The sequence below is a fragment of the Chenopodium album genome, chromosome 15 (assembly GCF_948465745.1).
Source record: "Chenopodium album chromosome 15, dcCheAlbu1.1, whole genome shotgun sequence".
Classification (NCBI taxonomy): domain Eukaryota; kingdom Viridiplantae; phylum Streptophyta; class Magnoliopsida; order Caryophyllales; family Amaranthaceae; genus Chenopodium; species Chenopodium album.
In genome coordinates, this window is record NC_137848.1 from 52,244,776 (window position 1) to 52,259,461 (window position 14,686).

A 14,686-nucleotide genomic window follows, 5' to 3' on the forward strand; every position below is an offset into this window, starting at 1 on the left:
TGTGCCTTTTCAAGTAGGTTAATTCCACAAAATGTTATACCCTTTTGTGATAATCTAATTGAGAATTTGAGATCATATAAGGTGCAAGTTGAGTCATCCATACCTATGCATAGGAGTTCATGTTATGTAGGGTAAATCTCATATCATCTGTAATCAAGTGATTTTAAATAGCTGGCAATTTCCTTCTTTAACTCAACAATTATTATGTGTCTGGGCTGTTAAAATTTGGTGTATTCGAATGCAGGTAGTTTATCTGCACCCAGTATGCTACTCAAGGAAAATCAGAATAGGGCTTCAGTGGTTCTAAATTTGGAAGATGAGGATGACATAGTTGAAAATGATTTTGTTTTTGTTACAGTAGGAAATGAGAATGAAGTTAAGAAAGCTGCTGGGGAGTCGTGTCTATTACCTGATTTTGTGGTTTCTGATATCGTTGAACTCAGGAATGAATTAGAAGTTTCAGAACTCAAGACTGAAAATGTGGAAGATAAACAAGTTAGTTCTGCTGATGAGAAGATACCCATGGTTTCACCGGAGAATCAGGATAAAGTTCCAGCAGTTCAACAATTGGAAAATGAGAATGAAGGTTGTTTTTTCTTAAAACAATATTACTTGATGGTAAAGGTTGTGAATGCAAATTGATGTTTATGATTGGTTAGTATCTTTTTAATGTCATCGATCGTTGCTTTATTTGTGAAGAATCTTTTGAAGGTTAGGAAGTTATATAGTTGTGTAGATTGAGGGAGGTAATTCAAGTTAGCTTTATAAAGGAGAATGCTTGTGCACTAAATATGAACACAATAGAATTTTGAAATGGCTAAAAGTGGTTTTCGCTTTGACAGATGATCATATAGTTCACTTTGTTTTCTTTTACAACGAACTCCTGCTATGAGCTCATGTAGCAGCCACTCTCAGTTTAGGATGATTGGCTGGTGGCTTTCTTTTTGCTCTTATATGTGTGTATATAAACATGCTAGCTTCAGTTAGTTTATCTTTAGTTACTGTGGCTTTATATTTTTTTGTTAAAATTTAGTGATTTTAAATGCAGGTAGTTTATCTGCATCAAGTTCCTATGTCGACGAAAAGGTTATAATTGCAATTCGAAAAGCTTTTCCTGATTTTTCAGCCTTTAGGAGAATTGTTGTGACAGGGGATCTTATATTAGTTCCCCGTATAAGATAGAAGTTTGTTTTTGGCTGCCCTGGGGGTTCATATGATCTTGTTCCAGACGGTACCATCCTGAAAGGTATAGTCGCCACTGGTTTTCGGCGTTCACAGTTTTTTCCAAAAAAACTGCCGCTATGAGATGATGATATTGATGTGCACTATCTAGTGCCTCCCAAACTGACGGCTGATAATTTTGAAATAATTGCTAAAGGATATTTCTATTTCCGTGATTCCAAATTGAATTCAAAAGATTTGTATTTGGAATTTCAGAAAAAGTTGATAAAGAAATTAGGTAAATACTCTGTGAAGTATTTTGGAACCCTTTTTGAAACCAGAGTTTCAACAGAAGGGGATCTTACTGAAATGATATCAGGTGATCTTTTCTAATTAAATTATCATTTTATTAATAGCTTTCTTTGCTCCATTGTCTATTTGTCTGTATCTATCTCTCCCTATTACACGAACTTATTACCCATACTTGGTTGCAGGTTTGTCTCAGGAGAAGCCACCCACTATTGTTCTCAAGGGTGTGCCTTGTGAATGGTTTGCTGACCATCAATCTATGGAGAATCTTCGAGCTTTTATTCAACTCTTGGGAGACTCAGGTGTCACTGCTATTATTTTGACTTTGAATTATTTTATTTTCCACATTATTTGCTACCAATATACCCATTCCTATGTTTTACACAATTTTTTTCTTAATTTATAAATGAAGGAACCTTGATGTTGATGACAAGAATGTCTCCATCCAATTTGAGGACTTTGAGGAGTGTTCCAAAGCATTAAAAAAGTTGTGTTATTATTCTTTGATGATGAAAAAGGTATATTGTTGAACCTTTCTTGTTGCAATTCAATTGCTTAGCCCCATTCCTAATTATTGATATTAAGCATCTGCTAATTTTGCTAGGTTTTCTGGCTTTCTTTTAGCACCACTTTATATTGTTTATATAGACCATGAAGTTGTTGACGTAACTGTTGTCAATCTATTTCTACTCTACTATATAGTATTAGTTGCAAACACATTTTAACTCTTTGTTCAACTCTGAATGCCAAATTACACAACTAAGTACATACATTGATTTGAAAAAGAACAAAAAGTAAAAACGAAAAACACAAATTCACTGCCTTGGAGTTTGTTAAATTTAAAGTTCTTACACTTTATATATCATTTACCATCCAATCCCTCTCTATGGTATCTAATGAATTAATGATTACATGTGGGGTACCAGATACAATAATCTAGTGTTTAAACCTTTGAGTTACGAAATTGACTTTTAAATCATTTCAAATACCTTTTTTTTGTTGATTTCCATCAGTTTGGAATAACATTCTTGATTTATTTTAATGTGTAGAATAATGAATCAAGGATGGCTGATTATGAATTGACATTTGAAGGACTTACCGGATTCTAGCATCTCCTAAAAAATGTTTGCTGACAGCAATCCTTTAAAGAAGGATGATTCTATACCAATGTGCAAGGAATTTTTCAAGGGGCTAATGGTTCAAATGACACAACTTCAGAAGGAGTTAAATTATGTGAAAGCTAAGATGGAGGCATATGATGGTTCTCTGCTGCATTAACCTTTTGCCTTTTTGTGAGTATTGTCTATGTATATTGCTTAACTGTGTATATTATTCCCCGTAGCGATCTTTCAAGGTATAGGACATGAATGCTTTGAAGATTCGATAGACAAATTGAGGATTGGTTAAAGTTTTTGGAAACTGTTAAGATGGAGGCATCTCCTGCAGTCCTGCTGCTTAATATCATTAAGGGCCTGTTCTCTTTACATTATTTTCAGTTCAGTTCAGTTCCAATAAGTTCAGTTCTTATCTTAATTTCCTTCTCTCATAAAATATTCAGTTCAGTTCAGCTCTAATAAGTAAAGTTCATTTCAGCTCAGCTCAGCTCAGTCAATCAGAACAAGCCCTAAGCAATTATGATGCAACTATTTATTCTATTTTAGAATTTTTCCTTCTATTAACGAAATGTTGTTGATGTTTATATCCTAATCTTATTTACACATGGTCTGCTTGCATTAAAATAATCGTCGCATAAATGTCATTTATTAAAATAATCCAACTTAAGATGAACAATATTTTCCTAAAAAAAAAAAAAAGATGAGCAGTACTTGAAACTATTCCTCTCGTAAAACTTTTAAACGGTGCAGATGAGGATTCGAACCCCCGTCACACGGGGGAAGATGGGAGAGACTAATCATCCCTCCATCTTTACATCCTCTAACGATGCACAATCCTTGACGTAGGTGTTATGAATCAAAACCCATAAGGATAAATCTTGATCCTAAAATACAAGTAACTGATAGATAATACGACCGATCACCGTTGAGAGAACAAAGCTCACCAAATTGCAAATGAACGTAGACATTCATTATTTCCTTTTAATAAATAATTGGGTACTTAGATGGAGTTTGGGTTGACCCACAACGGGTTTAGGGTGCAGTGTTTGGGTCGGGTAATGACTTTTAAATTGACAAACCAAATCAAATCGTGTTTAGCTTAAATCAAATTTGGGTTCGAGTATGGTTGGGTACAAATCGAATTTGGGTCAACGGTTGTATAACCGAATTTGTATTTTTAAGGATAAAAATACAAGTTATCTCTCCAAAATAATAACTAGGAGGAGGTGGTATAAGGGTTGAGGACAAAATAAAGGAGGTAAATTTCTTACTTATCCTAATATAATTCTCAATTCATATGAAACGAAGAACCACCTCTTTTTTATCCTTATCCCACTTATTAATTCTCAAAACTTATCCCACCCTTTTATCCTCCCTATTCCTATCCCTCGTACCTTTAATTTATTCCTCCTACACTTTTCCACAAATCTACTCTTAATTTAATTTTGTTAGTTTTATTCTTCCGTTAATTTCTACTACCTCGTTTAAAACTTTATTAATTAATTAATCAGAGATAAAGATACGAACAACCAAAAATCACCCCACCATGGTAAAACCAGCTTTCCTGAAAGAATTCGACAGCAAATTGATAAAAGGTATACCGTCAATTTATAATTTTTTTCATGATGATTATGTTGTTTTATAAAGTTAATTAGTATGGATTTATTGAAATTTGATGTGCTGGTTGTTTGTTAGAAATTGATTTTGTTAATGTCATGTTGAAAAATTAGGTTTTGCATGTCATAGTTGTTCTCATGTTTAAAAAATTAAGTTTTGAATGTCATAGTTGTTTTTGATAATTTTCTGGGATTATTTATTAGTGTAAATTTTATTGTGCTTTATGTTTGCTGATTTTGTTAAATAAGAAGAGTAGGACATTGATTTTGTTAGAATGTGAATGCAAATTGATGTTTATGATTGGTTAGAATCTTTTTTATTTGTGAAGAATCTTATGAAGTTTAGGAAGTCATATAGTTGTGTAGATTGAGGGAGGTATTCAAGTTAGCTTTATAAGGGAGAATGCTTGTGCACGGAAGTCTGAATATCCATGTTGCTGGTTCTTGCAGTTCAAATGTTTATAAACATGAATACCTGATTTTTGTAGAGATGACCAAGTAATAGATAAGGGATATGGATAGAGATGACCAAGTAATAGATAAGGGATCCATATGATTGTACCTATTCATATAGGTTAATTAATTCCACAAAAAGTCGGTATTCTTTGTGATATTCGGATTGAGAAGTTGAGATCATCCATACCATACCTTGTGCATAAGATGATAGGAGTTCAAGTCATTTAGGTTAAATCTCATCTCATCTCATCTATATTAAAGTGATTTTCTAAAATTATTATGTGGCTTTATATCTTGGTGTTTTCAAATGCAGGTAATTTATCTGGACCCAATATGCTGCCCAAGGAAAATCAGGATAAGGTTCCAACTGTTGAAAAATTAGGAAGTGAAGATGACATAGAATCTGGTTTTGTTATAGTAGGAAATGAGAATGAGAATGAGAAGGTTATTCAGCTGGGTGATGAACAAGCCTCTATTGAACACAAAGCTCAAAGTAATGATCTCTTTTATTTGCATATGTTGTATTATTGCTGGTTTCTTTATGGGGTTTTCTTGATATAATATTACTTGTTTATGGTAAAGTATATATGTGAATGCAAATTGATGTTTTTAATGTCATCGTTGCTTTTTTAATGTCATCGTTTCTTATGAAGTTTAGGAAGTCATAGTTGTGTAGATTGAGGGAGGTATTCAAGTTAGCTTTATAAAGGAGAATGCTTGTGCACTGAAGTCTAAATATAAACACAACAGCTCATATCCATGTTGCTGGTACTTGCAGTTCAAATGATCATGAATACCTGATTTTTGAAATGGCTGATAGATGTTTTCGCTTTGACAAATGATCATAAAGTTCACCTTTTTTTTTCTTTTATAACTGGCGATTTCCTTCTTTCACTCAAAAATTACTCTGGCTCGATCTATATATTGTTGTTAATATTTGGTGTTTTTAAATGCAGATAATTTATCTCCATCTTTTATGCTGCCTAAGGAAAATCATGATAAGGTTCTTGCAATTGAGAATGCATTCCCCAAATATTTGGATTTTGCAAGAATTATCATGAAAGGTGATTTAATGCTGGTTCCCACAATCAAGTTAAAGTTTGTTTTTGGCTGCCCAGGGGCATACAATCTTTTTCCTACTGGATGGATTCTGAAAGATTTGATTGCCACAGGTTTTCGTGAATCTAAGTTTTTTTCAAAACATGTACCTTTGTCAGATGAGGACATTGATGTTAGTTATTTAGTTCCTCTCAAAGTCATTCATGACTTTGAAATTATTGCTGAAGGATATTTTAATTTTCGAGGTTCTAAATTAAACTCGGAAGAGATATATTTAGAATTTAAAAAAAAATTACTTGAGAAATTAGGTGTTTATCCAATGAAATATTTTGGGACCCTTTTTGAAGTTGGAATCGCGGTGCAAGACGATTTGAGTGAAATGATATCAGGTACTTTTTTTAATTAAATACTTTGGATTGCTTTACTTTAATTAATTTCATTTTCCTATTACACAAAGAACTTAATACCCGTGTTTACTAGCTTGCAGTTTTGTCTCAAGAGAAGCCACCCACTATTGTTCTTAAGGGTGTGCCTTGTGAGTGGTTTGCTGACCATCACTCAATGGAGAATCTTCGAGCTCTGTTTCATACTTTTGGGAGACTCAGGTATTTGAGCAATTTTGACTTTATATTCTTTTATTTTATACATTATTTGCTGCCAATATACCCCTTCCTATGTTGAATTTCTCGTGTTAACATGAATCACACTTGTCTTATTCACTAAATTCTTGAAATTTATGATTATCTTTTTTTTTTTTTTGGTGTTTTACACATTTTTTTTCCCCTTAATTTATTATTGAAGGAATCTTGATATTGATGACAATAATGTCTCCATCCAATTTGAGGATCCCGAGGAGTGTTCCAAAGCAGTAAAAAAATTGTGTTCTTGTTCTTTGAAAAAGGTATATTCTTAACCTTTCTAATTGCTATATAATTGCTTAGCTCAAAATATAGGGTAATTTTTTTTATTTTTACACAAACCGGAAGCACAAATTTTATTAAGGCATCAAGTTTGCAATATCGTTACAAATGACCCCTTGTAATTCAAGAGGGTACTCTTTAAGCCAAACTCGAAACTCATTAAAATTGCAACTTAACTTAGCTAAACAATGTGCTACTTCATTACCCGATCTCCTAATGAAAGAGAAAGACACCCTTCGACAATCTCTCGAAAGCCTCTAAATATCCTTTACCAACTTGCCAAACTCGTTTGGAAGAGTAATGCCCTTGTTCATATGGTGAAATAGCTTGATGTTGTCCGTTTCTAGCACAAAATATCTGAATCCTGCTTCAATTGCAACCTTGAAGCTCTGCCTCATTGCAAATGCTTCGACCACATCAACCTCAAAGTTACCCTGAGCACACTCGCAGCAAGCCAGCACTACATCTCACACACTGTCACGCAAGATATCCCCACTCCCAATCATTACTTCATACACTTTATCATTTGCCATCCACTCCCTCTCTATGCTTGAGTTTCGTCAATTGTTTAAAAGGAATCTCCCCTCTGCCCTGTGAAATAGTTGAATCTTGGAGCCTGCATGAGTTATGAAATTTTGAGACTTTTGAATTATTTAAGTACTTTTGTTTGTGATTTTCATCGGTTTGGAATAACCTTCTTGATTTTAATGTGTAGAGTAATGATTCAAGGATGGTTGATTTTAATCTGACATTGAAGGACTTGCCTGATTCTACCATCTTCCAAGAAATGTTGACCACCAACAACAATGCTTCTTTGAAGAAGGATGATTCTATGCCAGTTAGCAAGGAAACTTTCAAAGGGCAAGACATGAATGCTTTGATGGCTCGAATGACAGAAATTGAGAAGGAGTTGAAGTATTTAAAAGCTAAGATAGAGACATCTTCTGCTTGTTAATCTGACTAAGCTGGTTAATCTCACTAAGTTGAAGTATTCTCTGTGTTGTGATCAATATCTACCCTACCTTTTATGCTACCCTTGTAACTTGGTTTGTTGTGCATGCTCCTAGATTTATGATTACTGTTTTTGTTTTTCTAATCCGTTTATTCTTGGAACTGTGAGTAGTAGAGTATGTTTCTTGTGATGCAACAAATGTCTCATGTTGAGGAATGCGATCATTGTAGTCATCTTTAGTTTCTTTTGGGGGCAGCAACGATGGACTTTAAAGGAAGATTTAGCGTGAAAAGAGAAGTGTTGTAATTATAAAAAAAAATAGAGGAAGTAAAATGTAGTAGGGTGGGTCAATAAAAAAATGTTGTAGGGTGGGAATTTTTTTATTTTTTTCAAGTAAGATGAAGGTTTGTAGATCTGAGTAAAAGGATCAAGACAACAAATTTTAGCAATCTGATAAGTTAACAAAACAGCTACTAGTACATTTTACATAACACTTTTATTGACTATTGCGCTGCTACTACATTCTATTGTTAAAATTGCTAAACGTTGTTGGATACGTAATATAAATTAAGGGTAATAAAGGCTATGTATAAGCATTAAATATACTCTTGAAAATTGTATAAAATTAAAAATTTATGATAAAATACGCGTAAATTGGTATAATTAGTGTGTTTTTGTCATGATTTTCTAAATTTAAACAATTTTCTAGAGTATATTTAATGTTTATATGTAGCTCTATCCCCTATGGGCTATGTATAGCATTTTCCATAAATTAAAACTAGTTTTTGGGCCCAGGCGATGCCCCGGGTTTTACATGAAACTAACTGATCATTAATATACATTACTCCCTCCGTCCCTATTTGATAGTCACTTATTTCATTTTTGGTGCCCCAAAATATTAGTCACATTTGCTTTTTTCAAGTACTATTAATATTAATTTTTTACCAAAATTCTCTCCAATTTGCAAAAATATTTGTGCAAATTTAACTTTTCCATTTAAATTTTGCTTTCCCATGTATTTTAATTACTTTCTTTCTACTTTTTTGCATACCCAATGTAAATTTACTTTTTCAATGTACTTTTGCTACTTCTTATTCATGTTTATTAATTCCCGTGAAAATTGCCCAAAAGTGACTATCAAATAGGGACGGAGGGAGTATAATTTATGATATTATTCTTGTAATTAAATTTGTTATTTATATTATCATTTGCTACATATTAATATTTTGTATTCAAAAGATTACATAAAGAATCACATAGCTTGGTGGTAACTGGTAAGACATTGAATTCTAGAATTAGAAGTTGCGAGTTCAAATCTAGTGGAGAATTTTTTTTTATAATTATTATGTGTGCATGACATGCAATAAATATCAATGGAAGGGAAAGCCATGTGGCGTAATGAGTACTTGAATGGATGACGTGACGTAGTGAGGGGAGCTTACGTGACACGATGACGTTAGAAACGCCTTTTAATAGATTAGTATAGCTATATATAAATTAAGTTATTGAGAATCATGGAGTAGATACTAATAATTAAAATTTAATCGGTTTTTTCACCAAATGCCCTTGACCTTTTTAAAAATTCACCAAATACCCTCAAGTTTTTCAAAATTCACCAAATACCACCGACGTTTGTTAATATTCACACCGTGACCTCAAAATACCCTTGAAGTTAAAGTTTCGTTAGCAATAAAATTTAATTCACCAAATACCCTAACTTTGTTAAATAATAACACAAAATACCCTTATTTTTGAAAGTACAACGTCTATTTTAAAAATTAAGGAAACTAGACGTTAGTTTTGATTCTCACCTTTTTTTTCTTCATAAATACTCGATACATAGCATCGCTCTTATTTGCTTAACCACAAATTTTTAACACCATGAGTTATCAATCTAGCCAACCAAAGATGGATGCGAACTTAATATGATTTAGATTGATAACTCATGGTGTTAAAAATTTGTTAATAAGCAAATAAGAGGATGTTATGTATCAAGTATTTATGCAAAAAAAGGGTGAGAATCAAATCTAACGTCTAGTTTCCTTAAATTTCAAACTACACGCTATACCTCAAAAAAATAAGGGTATTTTGTGTAATTATTTAACAAAGTTAGGGCATTTGGAGAATAAAATTTAATTACTAAGGGAACTTTAACGTCAGGGGTATTTTGAGGTCACGGTGTGAATATTTCTTTATTTTAATTAATTTTATTTTAGTTTTTTTTTGCCCTTTGTATCTTTATCTCTGTTTTATCTTGCTACTCAAAGTGGCTTTTACCTCTTTCAAAGAGGTATGAATGACACTAGGGACTTTTTAAGTTTCTTGAAAGTTGATGCTTCATGCTTATATGGAATTTAATTAGTTTCATCTTAGTTTTCTTAACTCTTTGTGTGTATCTATCTCTTCCTATTACACAACGAACTTATTACCCGTGTTTATATTACTTGCTTGCAGTTTTGCTTTAGGAGAAGCCACCCATTATTATTCTCAAGGGTTTGCCTTGTGAATGGTTTGCTGACCATCAATCAATAGAGAATCTTCAAACTCTTTTTCGTACTCTTGGAAGACTCAGGTGTCACAGCTATTTTGATTTTAAATTCTTTTATTTTATACGAAGTACATTATTTGCTGTCAATGTACCCATTCCTATGTTGAATTTCTTGTGTTAATATGAATCACATTTGGCTTTTATTAAATTCTCGAGATTTATGAATATCTTGCTCTGTTGTTTTACACATTTTTTTTCCTTACTTTATAATTGAAGGAACCTTGATGTTGATGACAACAATGTCTCCATCCAATTTGAGGACTTTGAGGAGTGTTCCAAAGCATTAAAAAAGCTGTGTTCTTGTTCTTTGATAATTCTTTGTTCCACATTTTCACTTAGCTTATACACGATACATCAGAATCGAGCAACTCTGAATGCCAAATGGCACAACTAAATGCATAAAATTAGTAAAATCAAAGAATACCCAGCTCTCACAATAATGTGTGGTGTTAAACTGTTAAAACCTTTTAGTTGGTATATGCTTGAATCTTGTTAATTGTTTTGGAGGAATATTCCCTCTCCCCTCGGGAATTATTTCAAATACTTTTGTTAGTGATTTCCATCGGTTTGAAATAACATTCTTGATTTTAATGTGTAGAATATTGAATCAAGGTTGGTTGACTATGATTTGACATTGAAGGACTTGCCAAATTCGAGCATCTCCTTGAAAAAGTTCACCAACAACGGTGCTTCTTTAAAAAAGGATGAATCTGTGTCAATGAGCAAGGAAACTTCCAAGGGACAAGAGGATATCCATGCTCGAATGATACAAATTGAGGAGGAGTTGAAGTATTTGAAAGCCAAGATAGAGGCATCTCCTACTGGTTAATCTCACTAAGTTGTTATGATGAAACTATTTATTTTGCATTATCCTTTTGTCTTTTTTTAACAGAATGTTGTTCATATATATTGTTCCACGGTGCTGTGTATATTGTTCCTTATACCGATCTTTCAAGGTGTAGCACATACATGCTTTGATAATTCGAATGACACTAATTGAGGAGGGGTTCATGTTTTCGAAAGCTAAGTAAGATGGAGGCATCTCGATCCAGTGGTTATTATCACTAAGAAAATGTGATGAAACTATTTATTTGCTTTAGTGTTTTGCCTATTGTGAACAGAATGTAGTCTATGTTTATATGCTACATTGCTACATGAACTTTTTTAAATACATCATATATCCATGATTTTACAAAAATACACCAATACACTATATACCCTTAATGATTACAAGATGAGTGAATATTAGTTAATTATGCTACAAAACCAACCCAAATCCCTTCCCCTACCACTAAACCACTTTCTCCCTTTCCCAACCTCTAAAACCACCCCGAATCTCCAACATCATGTCCGTACTATTGATTTTGGGTGTGGGGAAAGGAGGTATAGAGTGTTTTGTGGGTAGGGTAAGGGAGAGTAGTAACGTAGTTGGTTATCGGTTGTAGGGGGAAGGAATATTGATAGTTTCGAGGCATAATTAGCCTTAAAGTTTAATAAAGCTAATATTTGTTAGTCATTAAGGGTAACTGGTGCATATTTGAGAAAATTCGAGGTGTATGGTGTATTTGAAAAGTTAAAAGAGTATATGGTGAATAAACAAAAAAACTTGGGAGTATATGAATTAATAACCGATTAGTTTTTATTAACAAAATAAAATCTAAAAATATATTTGACAAATTTTGGTCAAAATAAAGGATTACGAAAGCTATGTGAATATAAATGACGAAAAAATTATTAAAATTATGTTAAGAATGTTTTTTTATAGCTAAATATTTTGGAAATTTTAGAAAATAACACCACAAAAAAACCCAAATTTTGATTATAACACCACAACTTTTAAAATTTTTATTATAACACCACAAAAAAACCAAAAAATTGAATTTCACCACCACTTACTAACGCCATCCAAAAAACCGTTAGTGGACCCCACATTGTATACGTGTCAGTTATACATTGGATAAAAAACAAAAAAAAAGCAAAAAAAAAAAAAAAAAAAGAAAAACCTTAAAATCCAAACTCACCCACCGCACTACCCAGCCACCGACGCCGGTTCCACCTGCCCCCACCGCACTACCCAGCCACCGGCGCCAGTTCCCCCAGCCGACCACCCTCGATTGACCACCTGAACGACGCACCAACCTAACCCCTAAAACGCCGCACCTAGCTCAACCTAGCCCCGATTCAATCGATTTCTGGAAACAGTTTAGGGTTCAGGTGAGGGTGGTTTATGGGTTTTGTGGGTTGGAGTTTCGACGACAACTCTGGGTAGGGGATAAGGGGAGAGGATTTCGGCGACGGTAGCTGGTGGTGAATGTAGGAGTTCGTCGGCGTTTCGGGTTTGGTGGTAGGATTTCAGCGGCGTGAGTGGTTTTCGGGGAGGGGGAAGGCAAAATTCGGCGGCGTGAGATGGTTTCGCCGATTTCGGTGGGGGAGATGGATGCCGGCGACATGGATTATGGTGTCAGTGGCTGAGGCAAGGTGGCGCCAGTGGTGGAGCTAGCTGGTTTAAGGGATTTTCTTTTTTTTATTAATTTAATTTTTAAAACCTATAGATTATTGACACGTGTCAAATTATGGGCCCCACTAACGGATTCCATCCAAGAATCCGTTAAGTGGTGGTGAAATCAAACTTGTGAGTTTTTTTTATGGTGTTATAATAAAAGTTATTTTTTTTGTGGTGTTACAATCAAAATTTGGGTTTTTTTGTGGTGTTATTTTCTAAAATTTCCAAATATTTTTGTGTTAAAGATATGTCATTTTTTTTTGTTTAAGTAATTATACTTTATAAGTTTACGGAAATTTGTTTTTTTAATAGGATTTATTCAAGAAAAAAAAAATCTTAGGATACACTAAGAATTGACAGGGTCCGAATCCTCTATCCCACTCTTATGTCCTATTCCATGTCCCATTCTTTTTTATTGGTCCACGTCACTTTAAATATCAATATTAGTATTAAAAAAATTTAATAGCAAATTAAATTAAATAAATTTTACATAATTTATATTCTAGTCCTTATCTACTTTTTTCTCCTTTATACAATTACGTTTAATTCAATCTCATCATTTTTTTTCTTTATACTACTTCCATAACTCTAGAAGAATCCTATTTTTTTTTAAGTTACCTCAATTTATTCTTTCTCTAATTAATCCATAAATATTAAAACACTACAATCTATACTTCTATACTTATATACTAAAGTAATCACCGGAGGGTCACTTGGCATGATTTTGTGAAAAAATTTCCCTCCAAAATGCTTTACTTTTTTTTTTTAAAGTGTTACAAAAGTCATTTAATTTTGATTAACTATGTTTCAATTAACTATTATTCTTAATAAATCATACTTTATAAATCCGTGCATTGCACGGGGCCAAAAACTAGTTCAATTTAATGCACGAGAAGTATTGACGAGCGATTTTGACAATTTACCATACGATGTATGAATTATTTTTTAGTTGAGTTTAATTCTTATTGAATTACGTATCTATGAAATACTACATGCATATGTTATGTTTGTTTTTGGTCATTAGGGAAGCTATTAGAGTATATATTGATAATTACTATTAGTATAGGCCATAACATTATCAAAATAATACTGCGTATATAGTTGCTTAGGTTTTGGATAATTGTATTTTTATTGATAATTACTATTAGTATAGGCCATAACATTGTCAAAATTATACTACGTAATTCTTGCTTAGGTAGTATAAAGAAAAAAAATGATGAGATTGAATTAAACGTAATTGTATAAAGGAGAAAAAAAAAATAGATAAGGACTAGAATATAAATTATGTAAAATTTATTTAATTTAATTTTGTATTAATTTTTTTTAATATTAATATTGATATTTGAAGTAACGTGGACCAATCAAAAAGAATGGGACATAAAAATGGGATAGAAGATTCGGACCCGAAATGACATGTGTCAACGTTAGTGTGTCTTTTAGTATATAGTTATTGATTGATACATATTAAAGTATCAAAAATAAAATTTATACACTTAATAAACCAATTTGACAAAAAAAAACATTAGGTTAAATAAATATTTGTACTACTAATATCATATAAGTAGATATTTATCAATGAACTAACTGAATTTATATGTAAAATAATAATTATTTATCTTTTTGGTCTTTTTTTAAAAATGGTCAACATGTCCTATAAGTAGATATTATATGAATTTTTTTAGAAATGGTTTTTGGAGGGAAAAATACTACAGAAAATAATATGTGCCATTCTAGTTTAGTGTTTATTTTAGTGTGTTGTTATATATTGATATTTTTTATATTCTCTCTCCTTATCACTTATACTCACTTTTGCTTCATACGTAAGATTTTTTTTATTCTTTAATCAACCACACTTCCATGATATTTTACTACTTTATATTATTATTCCTCCTTAAACTACACGCATAAAAAAATGGAGCAAGTAATAAATCACGGAGGGAGTACACTATATACCTAAAGCTGTTTATATCCTTCTATGGAGCTGTTTATTGCTCCCAATAGTTGTTTATATCTAATCCGAGTATGGAGCTGTGTTATATAGCCTTTA

General features: G+C 32.5%; 1 protein-coding gene and 1 long non-coding RNA gene across 2 annotated transcripts; both read left to right on the forward strand.

The window, feature by feature from the left end:
- The first annotated feature begins 4,131 nt into the window (after positions 1-4,131).
- On the forward strand, positions 4,132-6,122 carry LOC145581425 (uncharacterized). The gene is made up of 3 exons (XM_081638432.1): positions 4,132-4,180; positions 4,971-5,150; positions 5,614-6,122. The coding sequence occupies exons 1-3, from the start codon at positions 4,132-4,134 to the stop codon at positions 6,120-6,122; spliced, it is 738 nt and encodes a 245-aa protein (XP_081494558.1).
- Positions 6,123-6,207: 85 nt separating this feature from the next.
- LOC145582565 (uncharacterized) lies at positions 6,208-7,436 on the forward strand. The gene is made up of 3 exons (XR_014099905.1): positions 6,208-6,321; positions 6,518-6,617; positions 7,352-7,436. It is a non-coding gene; the product is annotated as an uncharacterized LOC145582565 (long non-coding RNA).
- The last annotated feature ends 7,250 nt before the right edge of the window (positions 7,437-14,686 follow it).